Source organism: Brassica napus, chromosome A3 (assembly GCF_020379485.1).
Source record: "Brassica napus cultivar Da-Ae chromosome A3, Da-Ae, whole genome shotgun sequence".
NCBI classification, from domain to species: Eukaryota; Viridiplantae; Streptophyta; class Magnoliopsida; order Brassicales; family Brassicaceae; genus Brassica; species Brassica napus.
The window spans coordinates 28,347,734-28,370,336 of NC_063436.1; the positions used below are offsets into that span (position 1 = coordinate 28,347,734).

The 22,603-nt window shown below is 35.0% G+C and overlaps 5 protein-coding genes across 5 annotated transcripts; 2 read left to right on the forward strand and 3 right to left on the reverse strand.

The window, feature by feature from the left end:
* The first annotated feature begins 3,973 nt into the window (after nt 1-3,973).
* On the forward strand, nt 3,974-5,070 carry LOC106417011 (cytidine deaminase 6). The gene has a single exon (XM_013857879.3). It carries the CDS (start codon nt 4,029-4,031, stop codon nt 4,866-4,868), a length of 840 nt encoding a protein of 279 aa, XP_013713333.1. The 5' UTR covers nt 3,974-4,028; the 3' UTR covers nt 4,869-5,070.
* A 519-nt stretch (nt 5,071-5,589) lies between these two features.
* On the forward strand, nt 5,590-6,772 carry LOC106386310 (cytidine deaminase 1-like). The gene has a single exon (XM_013826173.3). It carries the CDS (start codon nt 5,678-5,680, stop codon nt 6,623-6,625), a length of 948 nt encoding a protein of 315 aa, XP_013681627.1. The 5' UTR covers nt 5,590-5,677; the 3' UTR covers nt 6,626-6,772.
* A 330-nt stretch (nt 6,773-7,102) lies between these two features.
* Nucleotides 7,103-8,568, reverse strand: LOC125591100 (thioredoxin-like 2-2, chloroplastic). Its single transcript, XM_048764517.1, has 4 exons — nt 8,075-8,568; nt 7,721-7,900; nt 7,465-7,629; nt 7,103-7,380 (listed from the first exon to the last, which is right to left on the reverse strand). Exons 1-4 carry the CDS (start codon nt 8,312-8,314, stop codon nt 7,243-7,245), a joined length of 723 nt encoding a protein of 240 aa, XP_048620474.1. The 5' UTR covers nt 8,315-8,568; the 3' UTR covers nt 7,103-7,242.
* A 99-nt stretch (nt 8,569-8,667) lies between these two features.
* LOC125591099 (ectonucleotide pyrophosphatase/phosphodiesterase family member 3-like) lies at nt 8,668-10,982 on the reverse strand. Its single transcript, XM_048764511.1, has one exon. It carries the CDS (start codon nt 10,280-10,282, stop codon nt 8,876-8,878), a length of 1,407 nt encoding a protein of 468 aa, XP_048620468.1. The 5' UTR covers nt 10,283-10,982; the 3' UTR covers nt 8,668-8,875.
* Nucleotides 10,983-19,227: 8,245 nt separating this feature from the next.
* On the reverse strand, nt 19,228-21,052 carry LOC106386332 (probable polyamine oxidase 5). The gene has a single exon (XM_013826189.3). The coding sequence runs from the start codon at nt 20,969-20,971 to the stop codon at nt 19,319-19,321; it is 1,653 nt and encodes a 550-aa protein (XP_013681643.1). The 5' UTR covers nt 20,972-21,052; the 3' UTR covers nt 19,228-19,318.
* Between the last annotated feature and the right edge of the window lie 1,551 nt (nt 21,053-22,603).

The following is a 22,603-nucleotide window of genomic DNA, read 5'->3' on the forward strand; positions in this document are numbered from 1 at the left end:
AAGGTAGAATCATCATTAATGGTAAAATCGTTATTTACACATCTCTTGTCTTATGTAGATCATTTAGGTGGTTGAAATTTTTTTTTCATCCATTTGTCCAATTTCAGATTAAAGTCCTTTTATCGTGGGGGTTTATTTACACTCCACAAAGATTTGGGGAATAAACTGTAATAAAGTAAACTAAGTGGTCTTTTGCAACAAAAGTAGGGAAGAAACAAATTAGAGTAATTACATCAAACTAAGGCAATTACATAGTATTGTATCCTACTATATAAAAGGAGCTAAATCCTAACTTCCTAAGCCATGCCACATGGGCAAAATAATCAGAACCAACCATTATGCCATGTCATTTTGGACTGTGCTTTAAAAAAAAAAAACCAACCATTAAAATGTGTGAAGAGTCACAGTTTAACCCGGTTCAACTCCAGTTACATCATAATAAAACAATGCATGCATTGATTGTTGATTAATATTAGGCTTCTAGCTACCACATCTTTGTCATCCTAAATCAAAATCGATTTCTACAACTTTAACTTGCCTCATACTTAATATTCTTATAGCTGGTGAACAATTTAATTTAGAAAATCGTTATATTTCATGCCCAAAATGCCTACTGCATTCATTGAAAATTAAATAACATATATTCTACCATTAGGATCAAGAACTCTAATCTGAAGACCATATATTCATCCCCTCTCACTCTGAAAAAACCACCACCGCCAACCGTTCAAGATTTTGTGTAAGTCAATATTTGAAAGTCACAATTTTGTCAATTTCTTGGCGTAAGTGATATGTTTAAGAGTTGGATAGTTAAGTCCGTATGCGGTTGGGACGTGGGGTTTGGCTCACCTTCCACTGTTTATTTTCAATTGTTTTAATAATAGATTCATATTGATAATCTGTGCGAACAAACGTATAAGATTTTAGTTGGTTAAGATTAAACATAGACCAACAATCTTCCGTCTTTAGCTATTGGTCTCCGCCAAAAAATTCTGATTTAATATAATAGTTCCTGCCTGCAAAGCTACTACAATTGTAGTTCACATCTATCGGTCATATAAAATATTTAGTTTTTTTTGCTTTATAAGATTTTAGTTTGTAATTAATCTCATGGTTCGATTTTATCCATTGGGACCTTTTTCACTATGTTTTATTATCAAACCATATCACTTTGCCTAACATTTAATTATTCCTTCCTTTGTTTAAGGATCGATTGTTTCTCAATACCATGGTCAAACCAACTGCCAAAGATCCTCCGCTTATGGGAGGTATTTTGAATTTACAAGTACATTTTTGAATCAAAAACATTATTAGTATTGATATATTAATTTAATACTTTAATCCAAAACTCTAATAAAACAAATATAAAATACAAATTATGTTTTATATATATTTATTTTTTATATATTTTTGACTATTTACATCTTATTAAATTTGAAGCGCACAAAAAAAAGAAAAGTTACATCTTATTTGATAAGATTCCAAATATGTAAATGAAATGCTACGTTTTGAATTTTGTTTATTGCTACGAAACGTTTTAAAAACTTGGGAAAAGGTAAAAATACAGACGACATGACCGGCCACTCATTTTCCCCCGGTTTGCAAGAATCTAATTGAGTTGCTTAATATTTGTTCCAAATTAATATATAGTCTCATCATAATCATAAATTAATAATCTATCTCTATATAATTTTATATAAGTACTAAATAAAGATATTATTATTCATTTTATAGTTACAAAACGCAAATAAAACAAATATAAACATAATTAGTAAAATATGTTTTTATTTAAAAATACAAATTATGAAAGATACCACAATTAGTTTTTAATAAAAAAACACTGCTCCCAACTGTATCAACAGATTCGTCATTCACCCTTAGAAGACACATATAGGAATAATTAAATACTTTGGCAAAAAAAAACATTTTTGTGATGAAGATTCTTAGATGATGATTGTTTTCTATACAAACATGTGGCACTTCTTCACCATTGTTTTAATCCTAGGAAAACGTGTAAGAATCTATTAACACAAATATTAACATACTTTAATTAAATATGTAATCCGCGCGGAACGTGGACACCGGCTCTAGTATATCGAATAACACCACAAAGACATGAATTTACGTATAGCACTACACGAATAAATGTTTTTAGTATCTAAATTACTATTCAAATATGAAAATATCACTAATTATAACTCGATTTGAGTCATATGCCCATAGACTCAAATCGAATTACAACTTAGTTAGTGATATTTTCATGTTTGAATTTGTTTAGAGCTGAGCATAAAGTGACATAAATCTCTGATATGTAGACGATGCAACTAGTCAAGTGCTTAAGACGATTAAACCATGTTTTATTACTCGTTTGTCTTCACCTCATCTACTTGATTTCTACTACTACACAACAAAAATTAATCGTACTACTTTATTTGCTTTAAAAGATCGTTCATGAGTCATCATGGTCCTTGATGGTGGATCCTAATTACTCATACAAATTTAGATTGTAAAGCCTAAAATATATGTATTTCAAATATTTTTAAAATATAGATTTAATCATTACGACTATCATTAATTATTTTCAACAATAAAATCTATATATGCTAAGATTTAAATATTTTTGAATTATTTTTAGAACAATAGGGAATGTTTATAACCAAATCTTCATATTTTAATATATCCAAATCTCGCCAAAATATATATTTCGAAAATTTCTAAATATATATGTTCAACCATTTCGGTTACTATTAATTATTTTCAACAATAAAATTTATCTATATAAGATTTAAATATTTTTGAATTACTTATAGAATAATATTTAATGTATATAACCGAATATTCCTTTTTAATATATCTAAATCGCGCCATATGATCTATATCTAATCAAAATATTAAAATATTATTATATTTGGAAAAAGATTTCGTATTAAAAGAAATATTACTTGGACATATCAATTGGCCAATATTTGTCGAAGGTTTAGTATGGCGAACAAATCAATATTTTTTACAACATGTAAACTATTTAATTTTTGTATTTATAAACATTTTAAATATGGTAAACAATAAGATAATATTTATATATATAAAAGTAAAAGTAACTATCTGTGTGGCCTCGTGGATCAAGCTCTAATTTGATTTAAAAAATAGTTCATGAATCATCATGAGCCTTGATGGTAGATCCTAATTACTCATACAATGCAAGAGTGATTAGGTAAGCCTATTGAATTAGTATATTTTTACCACTAGTGCATCAAATCACTTTCAAGTAAACTTCTTATGTAATCCAAACTAATTAAAAGTATTTCTAACTACTTTAATGCAATGTTGCTTTTAAAGTGGTTACATGAGCTAGTCTTGATAGTTTATATAGTGACCAATCTCGTTTAGATTTTGTAACAGTGCCTGTGCATGTGATATCGTCTGCGTACGAGGTACTCACTCCATTTAAAACAAATAGATAGGATAATACATTTAAAAAAAATAAATAAATTAAACTTGCAATTTACAAAGCTTGAATGAAGATTTATGTATATCATGGACTTGATTATCACTATATACGATAATACGAATTCTAAATCGGGTTCGTAAATAGACAGTAACACCATAATGACACGATGAGTAACCATTGCAATAATCTACGGACATTTGAACTAGTATTTTTTAATGAGTTGAATATATTTTCATCTATGTCACTATATATTCAAGCTATTATAAAGTTACTAATCAAGGGTTATGACTAGAACCATACGTTACCACTTTTCATGACCTTACTATCTAGTTTTTACTAAATTACAAAAATAGTTCTAACAACTTCTTTCTCAAAAAGATGGTTCATGAATCTGAAAGAGTCACAATCACCTTTTTCATTTCTGTAGCTTTTACTTAGGTATGTCAATGACATAAACACCCAATTACACAGTTTAATTCAATATGCATGCACACAACACTACACCTATAAATAAGTCAAAGAGTTTGCTTCTTCACTTCTCACATTCAACATAACATCCCAAACACAAGATCCAAAGAAAATGGCACAGCCCTCAAAATTCGTTCTCATAAACGAACCCTATGGTGTCGTCAGCGATCCAATGGACCTTGTTTCACTGATCGACCGTAAGGTTTCTCTCCGTATGGCTCCAATCTCCGGACGTCACGTCGGAGCAGTTGGACTCGGATTTTCCCGCAAGGTCTTTTTAGGCATCAACGTCGAACTTCCCGGTCTTCCTCTTCACCACTCCATCCACGCCGAGCAGTTCCTCGTCATCAACCTCATGCTCAACTCCGAGCAACACCTCACACACTTAGCCGTCTCCTCTAGCGACTCCGTCTTCCACGCGCCTTGCGGTCACTGCCGTCAGTTTCTTCAAGAAATCACCGAGGCGTCTATCATCCAAGTCCTTATCAAAGATCCAGCACTTGGCATACAAGAATTCGTGACTCTCAAGAGTCTCCTTCCACGTCACTCCAATCTCCTCCCTGACCTTCTCCAGGCGCGTGATAACAAACTCCTCTTAGTGAGTTCAGAGGGATGTGAAGATCGTTTACTGCTTAGGACGGCTCTAGCGGCGGCGAACAGATCTTTTGCACCGTACAGTAAGTGTCCCTCGGGAGTGGCCTTGAAGGATCGTGAAGGGCAAGTGTACAGAGGATGGTACATTGAGTCAGCTGCCTATAACCCAAGCTTAGGGCCAGTGCAAGCTGCGTTGGTTGATTTTGTGATAAGTGGAGGTACAAAGTTCGAGGATATCGTGGAAGCGGTGCTGGTGGAGAAGAGAGATGCAGTGGTGAGTCAAGAGAAGACGGCGAAGATGATTCTAGAGACTATAGCCGACCCCAAATGCGCTTTCAAGGTCTTTCATTGCATCTAGGAGGTGAAGGCCAAAGATTAATATGAGAAACGATTCCAAAATTTACCCTAAACAAAATATATATACATAATTCGTAATAATTGGAAAAACTGATGCATATTTTATAAGATGTTGATACAAAAACTATGGTATGTACGGGAAAGATAAAACGCAAATCACAATTGTCTTAGTAATGAATTATAAGATTATTATATGTTGATTTCTTCTTTGAGTTCATGCAGTAATTTTTCAAGTCTTATAGTTCGTCTTTTTTCTTTTAAATAGTCTTATGAACTTTTATTTTGGTTTTGCAAAAGCAAAAGCAAAAAAAATATGCAATGCCTTTGAATTAATCTATATAATTGAGTCAGAAAAAGTAGTTTTGCAATTTGCATACATATCAAAGCATAGAATATAAATTATATAATGTAGTCCCATTAGTAAACTTGTTTTTCTTAAAATGGTTAAACGTCGAGACGGACGTTGAGAGCTGAGGCATATAAAGTGAATTTTCTGTTAAGTTCACGTGATCAAGTCAACGTAGACTAGTTTCTCAACCAAGTTCACGTCAAGATCAACATGGCGAAACAAAGGTCTAGTTTCTTTCTGGTCACATCATGACTGCTTAAAGATTAAATTGTCGTCATATTTCTACTAAACTACTCAAATAAATGGGTCACGAGTCTTGATAAACTGAGCCCATCAACGTCTTAACGAATAGTCCAGCGTATAAATACTAGCTTCCGCTCCTCATTTCCGTCCCGGGATCCATAAATATAAATCCCCACGTGGATCCGACCCGACCCGAAATAAACTCTCAGTCTCAGATAATGGATCGGCCCAGCTTCCTTATCCACGCCGAAGAAGCCGAATCCGCCGCGAAACGACACGGCGTCTCCGTCGTCAACCTCCTCCCTCTGCTCGTCAACCCAGCGAAACCCCTCGCTCGCCCTCCGATCTCGAAATTCCCGGTCTCAGCAGTCGGACTCGGATCATCGGGTCGGATCTTCGTAGGCGTCAACGTCGAGTTCCCAGGCCTCCCTCTCCACCACTCGATCCACGCCGAGCAGTTCCTCGTCACCAACCTCACGCTCAACTCCGAGCCGAACCTCCGCCACTTCTCCGTCTCCGCCGCTCCCTGCGGCCACTGCCGCCAGTTCCTCCAGGAGATCCGCGACGCCCCCGATATCAAAATCCTTATCACCGATCCAAACGCCTTCCGCGACGCCGTTACGGATAAAGAAAACGCCGTTAATGAGAAAGAAAACGACGCCGTTAAGGATGAAAACGACGCCGTTAGGGAGAAAGAAGAAGACGGATACGTGCGTTTAGAGAGCATTTTGCCGCACAGATTCGGCCCTAACGATCTCCTCGAGAGAGACGTCCCTTTACTCCTCGAGCCGCACGATAACCGTCTCACTCTCTTGGGTGTCACCAACGGTCATGTAGATTCCGATTTAAAGCTAACGGCTTTATCAGCTGCGAATAGATCTTACGCGCCGTATAGTCGGTGTCCGTCGGGAGTGGCGCTGGTGGATTGCGAAGGGAGAGTGTACAGAGGATGGTACATGGAGTCAGCTGCGTATAATCCTAGCTTGGGGCCTGTGCAAGCGGCGCTGGTTGATTACGTGGCGAATGGTGGAGGAGGAGGGTTTGAGAGGATCGTTGGAGCGGTGTTGGTGGAGAAGAGAGATGCGGTGGTGCGTCAGGAGCATACGGCGAGGATGCTTTTGCAGGTTATTGCTCCGAAATGCGATTTCGAGGTGTTTCATTGTTAAAGGGTGCTGAGATTCTTGTGAGAAGCTAATAAAAACTAAAGCTTTTGTTCGTAAATTAAAGTCATGAACTTTCAATTTGATGCAATGTTTATGTGATGTTGTTGTTGATGATGATGATGATAAAAAAACCAATGTTTTGTTTGTAAAGTCATAAACTTTCAGCAAACCAGCCAAAACCCCAATCAGAATACCACTGGATACGTCGGTTAGTAGAAGAATACAGAGTGTGAGGACCAACAAAGCAGAGTCATATCAGAGCAGCTGTTCATTCTCCCAGGAGTAGACTTATAACCATATGCTATATTATCAAGCTAAAGAAGACGGAGAGGTGGACCGGTTGCTAAACTAGACTTGCCAAACCTCACACATGCATCACACATCGATAACTTATATGCTTTGTAGTTTGTAGCAATAAAGACCAGTGGCAATAGATGCTGCAACATTTGCAATTTGCCTATTGGCAAAAGAATCATAACATGCTTCAGGAGTTATCCTTTTATACCAAAAAATTACTGATATACAGAATATTAAGCTCAGTATTTGCTTCAGCAACCAAAGATTGTTACAGCGGCAGAAGATCTCGGATATACAGAATATTAAGCTCAGTATCTGGCAGTTCAACTTGATCCAGCTGGTTTGGCTGCATTCGTCTGCACAGATAAAGATTCCAACGTAAACCCTTCAGGTCCCTTGGCTGGACCGATGCTGCAACGATCCGTATTGTGTAGTCTGATGCCATCTTTTATCTTCTGAAACTGAAATAACAAAAAAAATAAAGAAGAGAATGTCAAACCAAACACGTTCAATAGGTTTTGATGTGTATGAGCAGCTTTCTTTACCTTAGCAAGAGAACATGAGAAGGACTCGAGCTGGCCATCAGCTCCACGGTAAAAGTGGAAGTAAGGAAGCACCTTCACGTTCAAACTCTTGCACATGGGTTTATTCTCATCAAAGTTGACTTTGAGGAACACTATATTAGGATTCTCCACCGCCGTTTTGCAAAGCTGAAAATATTTTGAACAAGACACAAAACATCTTTCATCCATCTCAGAATCACAAAACTAATGAGCCACAAACGTAACTTTGGAACTAAACCTTAGGGAACAATGCTCTACAAGAAGCACACCAAGTTCCATAGAACTCTACAATCACTAGTCTTTCCCCCGCTTCGCTCAAAGCCTTCAAAAATTCTTCGGTAGAATGAATATCTACCATGTTTGGAGCATTCCTCTCCCACCATTTAGGTGGCTCTGCCTCGGTAACACTCTCATCTACCTATACCACAAACACATCATACACTCAAATTATGGCCTAAAGCATCACCCTTTCTAATCAAAAACCGAAACTTTACACTTATTTTGTAATCATCTGAGCTCAAGAACCAATCATTTTCCAAAAGGGTATTCGAATAACGAGCAGATTGTGCTAAAAAGACAAGAAAGTTTTCACCTTGACACGAACCACTTTGCTGTTGGGACGTCTAAGGAGGCTATGGCTTCTAAGACCAGAAGCTGAGTAATGAGGAGACGAGCACGAGGGAGAAGATGAGAGGTGACGCAATCTCTTGTCGGAATTCAGATTCGGAGGTAAGCAAGGAGAACTGAGAGTGGCTGCAAAGGAGGTGAAGGGCGAAGAAGAGACGCCAAGGGTCTGAACCGACGTCGTTGATAATCGCACAACTCCAGCCATCAAAATTTCACCCACGCAGAGAGATAGAGAAGAGAAGGAGATGGTTCTTAGCTCCGAGGGATCCTCCGGAGAAAAGAAGATTTCTGTAAGAAGATCAGAAACTGTCTGGTTCAGATAGAATCCAGTTATGTTTCTCTCATCATGTGCGTTTTGGACGCCGTCTTTTATTTGGCGTTTTTTTGTTGCGTTTGCGTTGAAAATGTCTAAACGCGCTTTGTTTCTCTGTTCAATCGTGTTTTGACGCAGAACGCAGAACAATAATGATTTTATTTACACACAAGAAAACTAACTTAAATGCCAAAATATAATTGTTCATTTAAATTGAAAATGTTACATTAAAATTGTTGACTAAATTTTTTGACAATTATAGACACCAAAATATATAACAATTACATTTAATAGAATTACTTGTTCAATCGCACCAAAACAAGATACAGATGAAAATGCATAAAACGTCTAATATATCAAAGCGCATAAACGTTTCAGCTGCGGCTTAAAACGCAGTTGTAGGTTCCAGGCTGCCTCTTATAGACAAAAAGAATGAACTCACACTAAGTCTACTTACGTGCGTGGCAAGAGAACGCTTGAAGGAAACTCATGAGACCCATTGTTAGGTGCAGCCTTAAGCCCTAGAATCGTACTAATGACATTATATATCTCAACATTCTCAAAAGAAGGCACTTTCCTTCCTTTAGCAAACATAGGACCATGCCCAATGAATATAGTCCTCATCGAGAAGAAAGCATTGTCATACCCATGAGCTCCACCACACTCTTTATAAGCTTCACTCCTCTTCTGCTCAACCTTGAAGCCCTCATCAACTAGTCCTATGATAGGTGGGACCCTCTCACTCTCCGTGTAATGCAGCCTGCTAGGTAAGTCCTCTTTGAGATAAACCTTCAAGTACTTACCGTTCTCTACTTCACCTGAGTTCAAACCTTCTTTGATCTTACCCACTATGTCAGCTGCATTGTGTCCCAAAGGTGGTTTAATAGCTAGCAAGGGAGTGTAGTCATGCACCCAGCTGCTTGGGATCTTGATCCATGGAGATAGATCATCAAGAAAGATGAGTTTCTTGTCACATGTTCCAACCATGCCATGATCACCAACCATGATCATAGTCACATCCTCAAAGATCCCTCTTCTCTCTAACCCATTGATTAATCTACCGATCAAACGGTCAATGTTGACTATAGCTTCAGTGATCCGAGGATCATCAGGGCCAACCTGGTGACCCTGATGGTCCGGATCTTCGAAATAAAGCGTCATGAAGCTAGGGATTTCGGTACTAGGCAAATCGAAGTAGCTCAAGATGGTATCAACCCTATCATCAAAAGGAACAGACTCATTGTAGTTTTGACAGAAACCTTTAGGGCAATCCCAAGAGCCTTTGTGTACCTCAGAGCCAGGCCAGAAGTAAGAAGCTGCCTTGAGCCCTTGGTTCACTACTGTCTCCCACAACGGCTCGCCTAACCACCACTCTGGCTCGTGGCTAGCCATTGTGAAAACATTCCCTGTTTCAGGGTCCGTAAACTTGTTGTTGATGATGCCGTGGTACGCAGGGTACAGTCCTGTGACGATAGAGTAATGGTTAGGGAAAGTTAGTGTTGGAAAAACCGGGATTAAACCGGTTTCTGCTTCTGTTCCGTTGGTGATTAACCGGTGTATGTTCGGTAGCTCGGTCTTGAGTTGGTACCCGAAACGAAACCCGTCTGAGGATATCAATAGAACCACGGGCTTGTCGAGTTTCTTGAGTGTGTGGGAAGAGAAGAATACGAAGGCGAAAACGGCAGAGAGAGTGACGCAGGTGATGATAAGGAGAGATGTGAAGATGAAGCAGCTTGAGATGGAGATAGTGGAAGAAGCTCCGTTGTTGTTGTCTTGAGGTGCTATCGATTGGCTTGGTGGGTCTTCTTCTGGTAGTAAAGCTTTGTGGTTCTTAGCTGATAATGTGTCGCCGGAGATCATTGCTTCTTCTCTGGTGTAGCTAAAGTGTAACTTCTTTACAAACAAAATAGAAGATACCGTACCTTACAGTCAAGATCTCGGGTAAACCTATAAATCTAAACGTAATCTCTTCAAATAAAGGGAAATATTACTCCAACGTTAAAAACGAACATTCCGACAATAAAGGACGATAACTAAAACGGTTCCGATCCTTAAACCGATGGGATGTGATGTTTCTCAAAAAAAACCTTTGCAAACGTTGATCAGAGTTTTTTTGAGGTCAGATGGAAAGAAAAGTGATATGCCAATGAGACCAAGTCTTGGAGTGACTTGCACGTTACGTTTTACACGGATCGTGATTCTTATGGACGCTCGTGAATCTGCCACGTAACAAGCCAACCATTGATTAGTCAACAGCTAAAGAGAGTGTGGAACATGTCATCTTTTTTTTGTTATCTCTAGACAAATGTTACGATAGTTGTTATTGGAACGGGTCTGATTAAGTCTGAGCTTCCTATGTATATGTATGAGTGTGTCTGAAGATATTCTGACAATGTGGCAGATTTTGGTTACTGTGTTTCGAAGTTAGCAAAGTTGCCTTCAGAAAGTTAGCAAAAGTGAAATCATTCAGGCTTAATCTGCTGGAGACTAAGCTTTTCTTGTGTAGGAAGTTACCTTTAGCAAATCTAACTAGCTAAGCAAAAAAAAAGTCAAGCTAAGCAAACAGAGCAGGACAACCTTGGTACACTGGTATGACTATAACATAATGAGCATCCAAGTTGTGGTATCAGGTGTCTAAAATTAAGAAGGCTAGTCATACGACTAGTCATACGAGTTTTTATAATCTTTTTCCTCCCAGTTTTAAATTATATTCTTCTAGTTTACAACTTTACATACATTATTATTAACTAATCGGACTTGTGGAGTCTTAACAAGAAAAATGATAGTGCGTATGTAGTTTCATTGCTTGGTTTAATGATGGAAGATGATTCAAACTTTGTGGCTTTCCTGACGAACAAGGATATATAGTCTGGTTTGATTAGAGTAAGATAATAGTGATATCGGCAAAAAAATTGATTAGAGTAAGATAAATGTGTTTGTTGGTTAATGATAGTGATTTGTATTTTGTCCTATAGCTCTAACCCATGGACTCACAACCTGAGAATAAACTGGACTTGTTGTGTCCATCTCATGATTACGAATTTAGGACCATAAATCTAGTGGATAAAGTTTAATGTTAAGGTTGTAGGTAAACCGGAGTTGTTCAAAAAAAAAAAAAAAAAGGTTGTAGGTAAACCGGTTAGGTACTTGGTAAATGTTGGAAGAATCTCTGATATGTAGCTCCTGCTTCTATTTTGAAAGTACACAACTTTTTAGTTCTCTTTCATTTAATGGATGATAATTATGAAGGATTGAAATTTTATATTCTAATCATGACAAGTTGATTTCAAATTCGTAGAATGAAATCTATATTTTAACCTTTTGTATTTTTTTTGTGAAGGGACATATACAAATGCAAAGAAAAGTCATGTAAACAGTCACATTTGGCCATAAATTCTTGTAAAACATATTGAACACTTTGTTTCGAGCATCAGTTTAGTTCACTTTGAGAAAACAAGTAAAAAGTCTTTTTTTTTTTGAACAACAAGTAAAAAGTCTACAAAGTAAACCACATATTGTTAGCTAGGTCCCTAGATTCGTTCTTGACCCCTTCTTTTCGTTAGTTTCTTATTTTTATTTGTCAATTTTTTTCCTGGACAGCTTGGGTATATCATATATGTGTGTGTGTTCCTTTAATAACAGGTCCACTTTCCATAACATAATAATCACAAAAGCTTTATAAAGGAGCACCAACCAAAATTTTTTTTGAATATCAATGAGATAATTTACTTAATTCACACATCATCCCAAGTTCATCATCGTCGCCGATTAGGGATGAGCAAAAAGTAATGAAAGCATCTAATAAATTTTTCGACCTCTTTTATGGAATCAGTAACTTTTTTTTTACTTTACCTTGATCTCTTGGTTGAATTTATAAAATGATATATTTTTCCTATTTTTCAAAGACAGTAATTCGTATGGACTTTGGTTTCATTTTAGATGATTAATTTTTTTTTTATAATATCAGTGTTAATAATATATTGTAAAAAACAATAAAAATGAGAATCCTTGCAGCTGTAGAAAATGATTTTGTTGAAAAAAGTAAGAGTTAGACAGTAAAAAGTCAACAGATAAGCAAAGACACGAAAGTTACTCTTTGATGGGTTGTTGGATAGTGTTTCAAAAAATAAAAAGATGGGTTGTTGGATTTTCATCATAAATTTCCAAAGTATAAATGTTTTTTTCAGTTTGTTGATTAGTAAGGATTATAAATGTATCATGATCTTTGTAGAAGAAAAAAAAGTAATTAGTCATAATCTGATGTTTTCATTTGTAGTTTTGTGAAGATGGAGAATCCATATTAGGTGAAACATCTTCTTTCACTGATTAGCTCATTTGATTTAATGTTTTTATGCTATTCAACTTCTCTTTTCTTTTTCCATCAACTCATATGTTGCCACCAAATTGGTCAAAAAGCTCAGGCAAATTGGTTAATTATTCATTTCAATTTTCCACTTTCTCAAATGACTACTGTTTAGGGTATTTACATTATTACATTATTTACACATAAAAATTAAGTGAAATTAGCAATTTACAACATAACTGATTAATTTTGTAGTTGAGAAGAGAAGTTTGAGAAACCAGGGGGAGACCTTTGAAGCGTCTTGATACCTAGACGATGAAGATCTATGAGGTGTCTAGGTATATATTAATGAAAACACTTTTTTTTAACACATTAATGAAAACACTAAATCTGTGAAAATAACGTTATATTTTACGATGGGTGAAGGAGACTCTTGCCATTATATGTGGCATCGAAGGTTTTAACGGCATTCGATAAAATAAAGTAGTGATAAACCACTTGTGTGTATTAATTGATCCTTAGGGTTAACTTCTGGTTACCAAGATAAATAACATGCCGTATTTTTTTTTTCAACTTTAAGATGCCATACTTGTCAATAAAAGCTGTTGCTTAGTGGTTCAAAAAAATGCATAATCGTTAAAGCTATACACGAGCTAGCTCATTAAAACATCTTTGAATTTTATAGGTAAATGTATAGTTATCTTGAGGAAGAAATAATGATAACTTAAAATAAATTATGTAACACATATCTTTGAATTTTTCAAGAGTGACGAACGGGCTGGTTCGCGGTTGAATGAGGATGTAAAAAAAAGAGGATTGATTTTGACAAGAAAAAAAAACTGATATGGTAGCAATATCATTCGATTTTCAATTAAAAATTATATATATATTTAGTGTTTATTTATTCTATTTTTACTAATTTGGAAAAATACAGGAAGTGGGGCATTCTTGTTTTCTTTAGCAATTGAAAGCAAATAAAATTGTTTCACAATAATAGAGTAGTCCCATTGAATTGCTCTCTATGAATTGACCATACAAACAATATAATAAACATGTTGGAACAAAAACATCAGAAATATACGTATGATCGGATATTATTAAAACCAATTATAGAATTAAGATTTCTGGATTTGATGAATCTGTACTTCAACTTACCGAATCAACACTAAGATCTGATCACCATTAATGACAGAAGCTTTGGCAGTAGATCTACCCTTCATCGAGCTAGGAGTTAGGCTTTAGCAACTTTTTAATAGCTAATCAAACCAAACCAATCAATTCAGAGTCACAGACAAAAGAGTTCCATAGAATTATTTATGATATCTTTCATATACCAACAAAAAAAAATTCAACTACTTTTGTTTTTGTCCAAAAGAAATCAGTAGCATGGTGCAATTGCAAAAGAGACTTTACTTTCCATTTATATTGATCTCGTTATTTGTTAATTAATTAAAATAACACTTTGCACAAAATAAAAAGAAAAGAATGCGGGTATCCATTTCTAACCAATTTTTTTATTTGTAGTTAATAATTTTAATAATAGAAATATCCCAAAATACAGAAATGTAACACATGTTTAAAACATGAGTATCTTAATAACACTATATAAACTACTAAAAACTTAAAATCACAATAAATAATCATAACAATTAATGTTGTGGAAGAGAATGAGGATCCGACAATCTTGGAGCATATGAGATTTGTTTTCCCAAAAACACCAAAATTTTGATAATCCAATTTTGTGTTATTGTTTTCTTCTCGCATGATTGAAAATGAGAATTATTGATCATGATGGACTATCTGGAATTGACATAATCTAAGGGGGGTTAGTGGGGAGATAATTTACACTGATTTCAAAAATCAAGAGGATTCTAATTCTGTAAATATTTTCATTGATTCTGACAATATGTCTTTCCATATTTATAGAATCCATATATTCTTTAGTTTGATTGGCGATGACTTATTGTGATTTATGTTAACTTTTGTCTACTATTGTTTATCTATTTTTTATATAATATATTCAAAATAAGGTATGTTCAATTGTGTATAAAGAAAATGAGCGTTATAGAATTGTTCTTTGCTTTTTATTCATCATCATAGCTCGGAAGATAATACAAGTCTCTGGTTCTCACTTTTCTTATCTTTTTTTTTATGATCTATTTTTCTTTTTTTCATTATATCATGTATTAAAATAGTTTTTGATTGTTATATATGTTGCTTTCAAGTTTACGTTTGGTTTCATTATTTTATTTGATTAGACTAGTAGCAAGAACCTTGATGTTTACCTGTTTGTTTGTGATAAATATTTTTTAGTGTATGTTCTTACTAATATTGATTAACTTCACATAAGATTGCAATGAGTGATAAAGAAAAAAAAATCAGCATAGCCTATGGAATTCAGAGGAAACCAAGGTTTTAATGGAATTCAAAAAAAAAAATCAGTATAGCCTACTCACAACGATTTATAACTCATTTTCATTTGTGATGGTGTTATTTCTGGATTTATCATTTTGATGTGATGTTGTCTGACTGTAGAATCTCTTTCATAATTTTACTATGGATAAAAAAATTTGGGTTTATCATTTTGATGTGTTGTAGTGTGACTGTGCATAGAATCTATTTCATAGTTATATATATGCATGTTTGATAAAAGAGATTATATGGAATTGATAATGCTTCTCACATATCATATTTGCATGTTTGATAAAAAAATATTGATTTTGTCATCTCAACTTTAGGAATACATGGGTTAACTCAAGTATTTTGAAAGTTGTGAGTAGTGAGTCAAAATGTAATGAATCATTGTTCCAATAACACCATAGTTTTAATAGAATTACAAAATCTAAAATTACTTAACTTTTTGAATAACAAAAGATTTATATAGAATTGTAAAATCACCATACTAATAACACCAAACTTTATAGAACTTTAAGAATCATGTTACCAATAACACTTAAATCTTTAAATTCTTCAACTCTTTAAAAATCAATCTCTCACTAACCCCCCCTTATAGTTCATGAAGAAACGATATAACTTTGCAAAATAGATTATGGACTATACGATGATATGATTAAAATGTGAATTTTGATAGTATATTTCTTAAGTTAATTATTCTTTCACTTCCAATATAACTAAAATAAAATCTGAGTCCTAACAAAATTGATAAAAATGTAATGAAATAATATAAAATACTTTAAATAACTAAAATTCTCATAGAACTCATGTATTTTTGTTATGTTTTAACTTTTTGGTATGCATCTCCAACCATGCCGGGATAGTATGATATGTGCACAAAAGCAATATGTGTTCCTTTTTTTTTTTTTTTTTTATCATCTGGTATTATTAATAAACAAAGAAAATAATACAAAGAAGACCCAAAACGCCCAGAACTAAAAAAGACAACAAAGGCTCAAACAAAAGAAAACGGCCCAGCCAAAAACAAAGCCCAAAGGAAAAACGGTGAACTCAATCCGAACTTTTCCACGCGTAAACATGAAGGCGAGGAGGGGACACGTGCCCTAAAGTCGGAGCGTCACCGAAATTCACCGGCCAGCGCGTCACCGCCGGAACTACTAATCCGAAAACCACCGGAACACACCGGAAACAGGTCACCGTTCAAAGAGTTCCGCCGCGACGAGATATGAAAGAGAGAGACCAAGCCACACCACTTCAGCTTCCATCGCCGAAAGGCGTTACGACGCCATGGATCTATAGCCAAAAAAAAACTCCTCTTCCGATGAAAGAGTTCCAATAAAAACCCGTTGTCGATAATCGAAGCCGGAATCTACTGGAACAAAGAGGAGACCCAACAGAAACCGGTACAACCCGGATCTAATCTGCCATCAAACACCAGAGGATGATGTTAAACAGAGCCAAAAGTCGACAGTCCATCACCGAAGAGAAAGGCGTGGATTCCGAAGCCAAAAGCCGGTCGTCCACTAGAGGATAGGTGCGACACTAGAACATAAGCCGGCCATACGACGCTATCAAAGCCATCCATGCCGGAGAGGAAACCCAACACCACGGGTTAAGGTCGCCGGAGAAAAAACCGGCTAGAACGGCGAACCTCTCTCTAAAAAATAGAGGTGAGATAAGAGAGAGGTCCCCTCTATGTATCTGTTTTTCTTTTTAGCAATATGTGTTCCTATATAATTTGAATTTTAGTGATTAGATTTGTTTCGTTGATTGATGTCGAGACTGAAAGCCATTTTCATTGTATTTCATTTGATGGGTTATACACGAACTCTTAGTATAGTTCTGATTTTTCTTTAAAATATGTAGCTACCAGAATAAACTTTGTTAAGAATATCTCCTTTGTGAGTTTTCAGGACCGTGATTGAATGAAAACTTTAGGGGTTTTTCTGATATAAGAATATGAAATATTATAAATCAATAAACCATGTCCTCTCCTTGTGAATAAAGGTCAGATAATAGTGTAAAGTAATACTATAAAATTAGGTTAAGATCCGCGTCTTTCGCGGAATGAATGTTATATATATATATATATATATGTTATATAATATAATAGTTTAAGTAGTTTTTAATATTTTTTAAAATTAGGTTGTCAATATTTTTTCAAATTTTTATCAAAAAAAATTGTTCAAAGTAACTTTCAAAATTAAGATATTTATGTATTTTCTTATATGACATATAATTTAATTTAAAATGATATATATATACATATATATATATTTATATATATATATATATATATATATATATTTATTTATTTTTAATACTTATTAAATGAGCCTTTCAACTTATATGATTTTTTAATTATTTGTATCATGTCATAGCCAAAATTTTAAACCATAGATTACAAAATTTGAATGTGAAACTTTTAAAGGTTTTAGTAATTTATACTCATTTTTAAAAATTCAAAATATAACATATAAAGAAAACTTTTAATTTTTATTAAATGGTTTCTATGGTTGTTTAATTTATTTTAATAGTTTAAAATTAAACAAATATGATATAAGACACACTTATTTTTATCGAATATTTATTATTCAAAATTATTAATTGTCATATATACTTTAGCCATATTAGGTAATTCTGTAATTTTATTTATGGAAATAATGAAGCACATTAATAATATATTTATGGTTAGTTTAATAAAAAAATTATTATATATTTAGATGTACCAACCTATTTCTCTAAGGATTCTAAGAATCATTCTAGTAATAACATGTGGTTACAAAAAAATGTTGTAATGCTTCTCAAATAATATATAAGGGATTAAAGACCACTTGAGTAGCTGAAAGTTTTTATGTACACATGGGTTTTGGTCTTTTTTTCTTTCTGAATTGGACACATCATGTCACAATCGAGATCCCGGTATGTTATGTGAATGTTAATGGCTGTATATATGCTTAGTTTCTCCATGGAATCTGTTTAGTAGATAAGCCCTTCCATCACGTTTTATTTGCTTAGACAATATGAATGTTTAAAATTAAGCATATTAATAAATTGTAAAACTGATTGGGATATTATCTTTATAATGTAAGTATGGATGATAAAACCAGATCAGAAGAACAAGAAATAATTGATATTAAAGATACAAATATATAAAGCAAATTGGTTAGACAAACCCTACCACTACCACATGTTCATTACACATTGTACATAACTGTTGAATCAGATCAACTGATTCGGGAACCAATATGAAGATGATCATGACCATTCACCTCTCTATATTTTTTTCCTTTTTCTTTTCAATATATGTTGATGCCCTTTAGTAGGACCATGTTGCAACTTCTGCATATATGATAATAATATGTGATCATAAAGACAATTAATCCTAGTGTAAAATAGAAATACTTGTCCATATGATACCACTTTCTCAATGTTTTCATCTAAGATTTATGTTATAGAACTTGTCGTGGTGCCAAGCAACGATGCAACACTAGTTTCCATCACTCACATTTTAATATAAATCAAACTGTAGACTCAATTGTTTCAACAATTCGCGGTACGATCGTTAATTCTCGGATACTAATATGTGTTTTTGGTCTCATATGTATATAGAATTTGCAACATAGATGTAAAACTGCTCATACAATATTGGTTTGCAAGCTTGAAACTAGGCGGGTTCGGCGGATCCTGTCCATCAAAGCCCTCACCACACAAAATAAAATTTAAGAATCTCTTAGGTTTGTATGTATGTATATATTTATAGGCAGTGAGCACCTAAGCTTTTTCTTTTGTTCTTTTCCTCTTCCAGTTTCAAATCATTTATTTTCTTAAAAGAATCAAGCAATTTTGTATAGTTTTCTACTTTTTTTTTATCTATTTTATTTTAATCATTTTGACTCTAAATATTGAAAATTTCAAAACAAATATATTAAATTCTAGAGAATAAAGAGACTAGTGAGGGACAAAGGTAGATGCAAATTTCATTATACATCTTCATACTTTCTTTTTAACTTTTCCTTTTGTTTCTCTAATATCCTTTGTCCCTTGGAACTCATAGACGAAGACATTTGCTTTTTAGATAGGTAGGTGCTTATAACTTTTGTAATTTAAGAGAAAAAACTAAATAAGCTTCTCTAAACACATTGATCCCCCAAAAAGCATATTCTTAAAATGAACACTCAAAAATCACATTTGTAATGCTTGAGAAGCCTATTGGCTTCCCTCATACCACTATAGTAAGCACCATGAGTTGTGGAATAATGAGTTCTATGTGTTGCTTCCCCGGCAAACATGACTTGAAGCTCATGAACCTTGGTTTGATCATGACACTTCCCCTGACCACTCTTCTTATTAATCTTTGGCAATGGCTCAGCCAAGGCGTCTAGGTCATCACCACTTGATCCAACGGCCACATAAGAATACGAGCCGCGGAACAGAGGATCACCTCCCCACTTGCTCTTCAAGACCTTTGTGATTCTCAAGACTTCATTATCATTACCATTCACATAGCCATTTTTCACTTGCTTGCCTGTCAAGCAAGATATAGTGGTCAAGACACCATCTATGATCTCTTCATCGGTTAGTTTCTCGAGCTCTATAGCTTCTTTCCCTGCAAACCAAGAAAGCAAGACCTTCGAATTGCTATGGATTGGTGCTATCGTCGCGGTTCTCCTCATCCACCACGGTATTTTCACGAACCTAGAATCCGAATCCTCCCGACCAAACACGAGTTGCAACGACGGGAAGTTCCTCTCAGACACTTCAACAAAGAGCTTGTTCACAACTCCGTAGCCTAACCTCTTGATCGCGTCTGATTTGAACTCAGGCAAAGGAGGACTAAACAATTCGTCATCACTCTCAATCCCTGCCTTAAGCACACCTAAAGAGACGGTAACAATAACATGATCTGCAAACACAACAGACCCATCTGAGAAATGCAGCCTCACGGGACACTCTTCACAACTCTCCCACTCGATCTTCGTGACCGTTCGGTTCAGCTGGATAACACCATGAGGAAGAACAGAGGCCAAGTGGTGAATCACGCTCACGTAGCCTTTAGCTATAGTGATCTCTTCCCCTGGAAACATCTGGTACTCGCTCTCCGCCGCGTAGTCAAGCGTCCAGAGATCATCTGCTGACGTGTACGTCCTCTGCGTGTTGCTAAACATCGTAAAGATAGCTTCTTCGAGCGATCCATTCCCTCCATTGCCGGTTGCATCACGGTAAGCGTCGAAACCAGATTTCAAGAACGAACCAACACTAGTGGCATTTTCGTAAATACTACCCAACCCCGAAACGACGTCGTTTTGAGTGATTTTTTTCTCTTTCTCTTTCTTTTTGCCCTGAGCTAGCTCCATGAGAGCGTTGAACAGCCCCGAGACGGGTTCGACGACGGAAGGGTCAACCTCGAAGCCGCCTTCCGCAAAGGTCCTAGCTTTATCAGCGGTGGAGTCCATGCACTCCCACGGCTCGTCGGAGACCAGAGAGCCAGCCTCCTCGGCGATTTTGTAAACGGGGCTTCCGCCGATGCCGTGTATCCACGTGGCGCCCATCTCGATCCTCTCGGAGGAGAACTCGAAGGTGTTGATCCTCCCGCCGATTCTGGACCCGCCTTCGAAGACGGAGAGGTCGAAGGTGGTGTTGTTGGAGTGGGTGTAGAGCTTGTTCGCCGCCGTGAGGCCGGCCATTCCGGCTCCGATGATCACTACTCTCGGCTTTTTCAACATTGTTGTCTCTGTCGGTTGTGTGTAAGCTTCGATGAAAAACGATAAAATTAAAGAAGGAGAGCGGAGAAGGTGAATGAATGGAGAGAGATTGCTTTGACAGAACATTTATAAGAGAGACAAGAGTGTTGTGTTGTGTCCGAAAGCGAGTTGAGAGATTTTTACTATGTTACAAGATTTTATCATTTTAATTATTTTGCTGGTTTTGTAAATATATTAAAATTGTTTCACGATTCTACATACATATCAGAATATGCTATCATGTAATGTGTAGTCGAGAATATTCAAAATATATTAAATAAAAAAAGAATAGGGGGATTATATTGTATAAACGTCTTTAAATATTTTTTTGAAATCTTTTGTAATGAAATTTTCAGTGAAATCGCCCCTTGTAAATTAGTGATCGTTACTGATTATAGTACTCTTAGCTAGGTTTAGTTATCCACTAAGTACTGTTTTTTTTTTCAGCTTCCACTAATTACTGTTCAAATGAATAACAAATATAAAATTATTAGTATCACTGTATCAGTATCACAAAGAAAACTCATATCCAAAGAAATTCATGTCAATTAGATTTCAAGTCACCTCAAAGCTCACCTCTCCTCTCATTGATATATTAATTGATCTACTATTATTTGAATCCTTTATTAGTTTGTTTTTATACTACTGTACTATCTAGTCTACGAGAGATGCACCTTGAATTGGTGAGCACAAAATATTAGCAGCATTTACTTAATGAATGGTGAATTGGTGATGAACGGATTTGCATGTTGTGGAACATTCTCCAAACGTACCAACAACGTCTCGCTATTTATACATGATGTGTTTACATACATCTCTGTCTCCTTCTTCTTCTTTTTTCCAACAACACGTATCTGTCTTTCTTTTTCTGCACAACTTGAGATGTAATGCTCTTTGTTTTTTACCCAAAAAATTTTCTTTTTGTTTATTAAACTTATTTTGATAATATAAAACTAAAAGAGATTATAATTTCTGGAAAGAGTGAGGTCACAGACTCACAGGTATGAAAGAAGATGGCAGGAACGGCCCACAAGATGCAAATTATGAGTCAGTGCTACTGATTCACCTTTGATTGGATGCCCACTTCTAATCGACCATTGTGTCATCACTCTTAAGATATATCTTAATATAATTGTATATATCTCTTTTAGCTACATCATGCGTATATGCATGCAGCTACGTCACAGTGACAATCACCCTAATCAGTCTCAGATTCTGAAAATATGATACAAAACTAAAATAATTGATTTGACTAATTTTATACCATTAAAACCTATAGTTTCCATACAACGTAATTTTAAATAATTAAATTGAACGTAGCAAAAATATATGATTCGTATTATCATATGTACACTATAACAAAAAATCATATAAACATGTAACTAAAATTAAATATCATGATAATATCTCAATTTTCCAAAATGTTGTATTTGGAACAAATTGACATATCTACATCGTCGCTATATATTTTATAGTTTTTCGGTAGTGCATCATGAAAAAATAATAGAAATGTGAGATTAACTTAGGAAAACGATCAAGACATTACAAACTTGAGAGTTCTTATCTACTTCATTTCAATGTTAACTTTTTCTTTTAGAAGAATAACTGTTTACTTGTTGTGTGTTCCGCTTAAAATTGAAACTTTTAAGATATCGAATCGACGTGTTATATATATAGTGGAAAATATAAAGATGTTAATTATGCTTTTCCTTTGCTTTT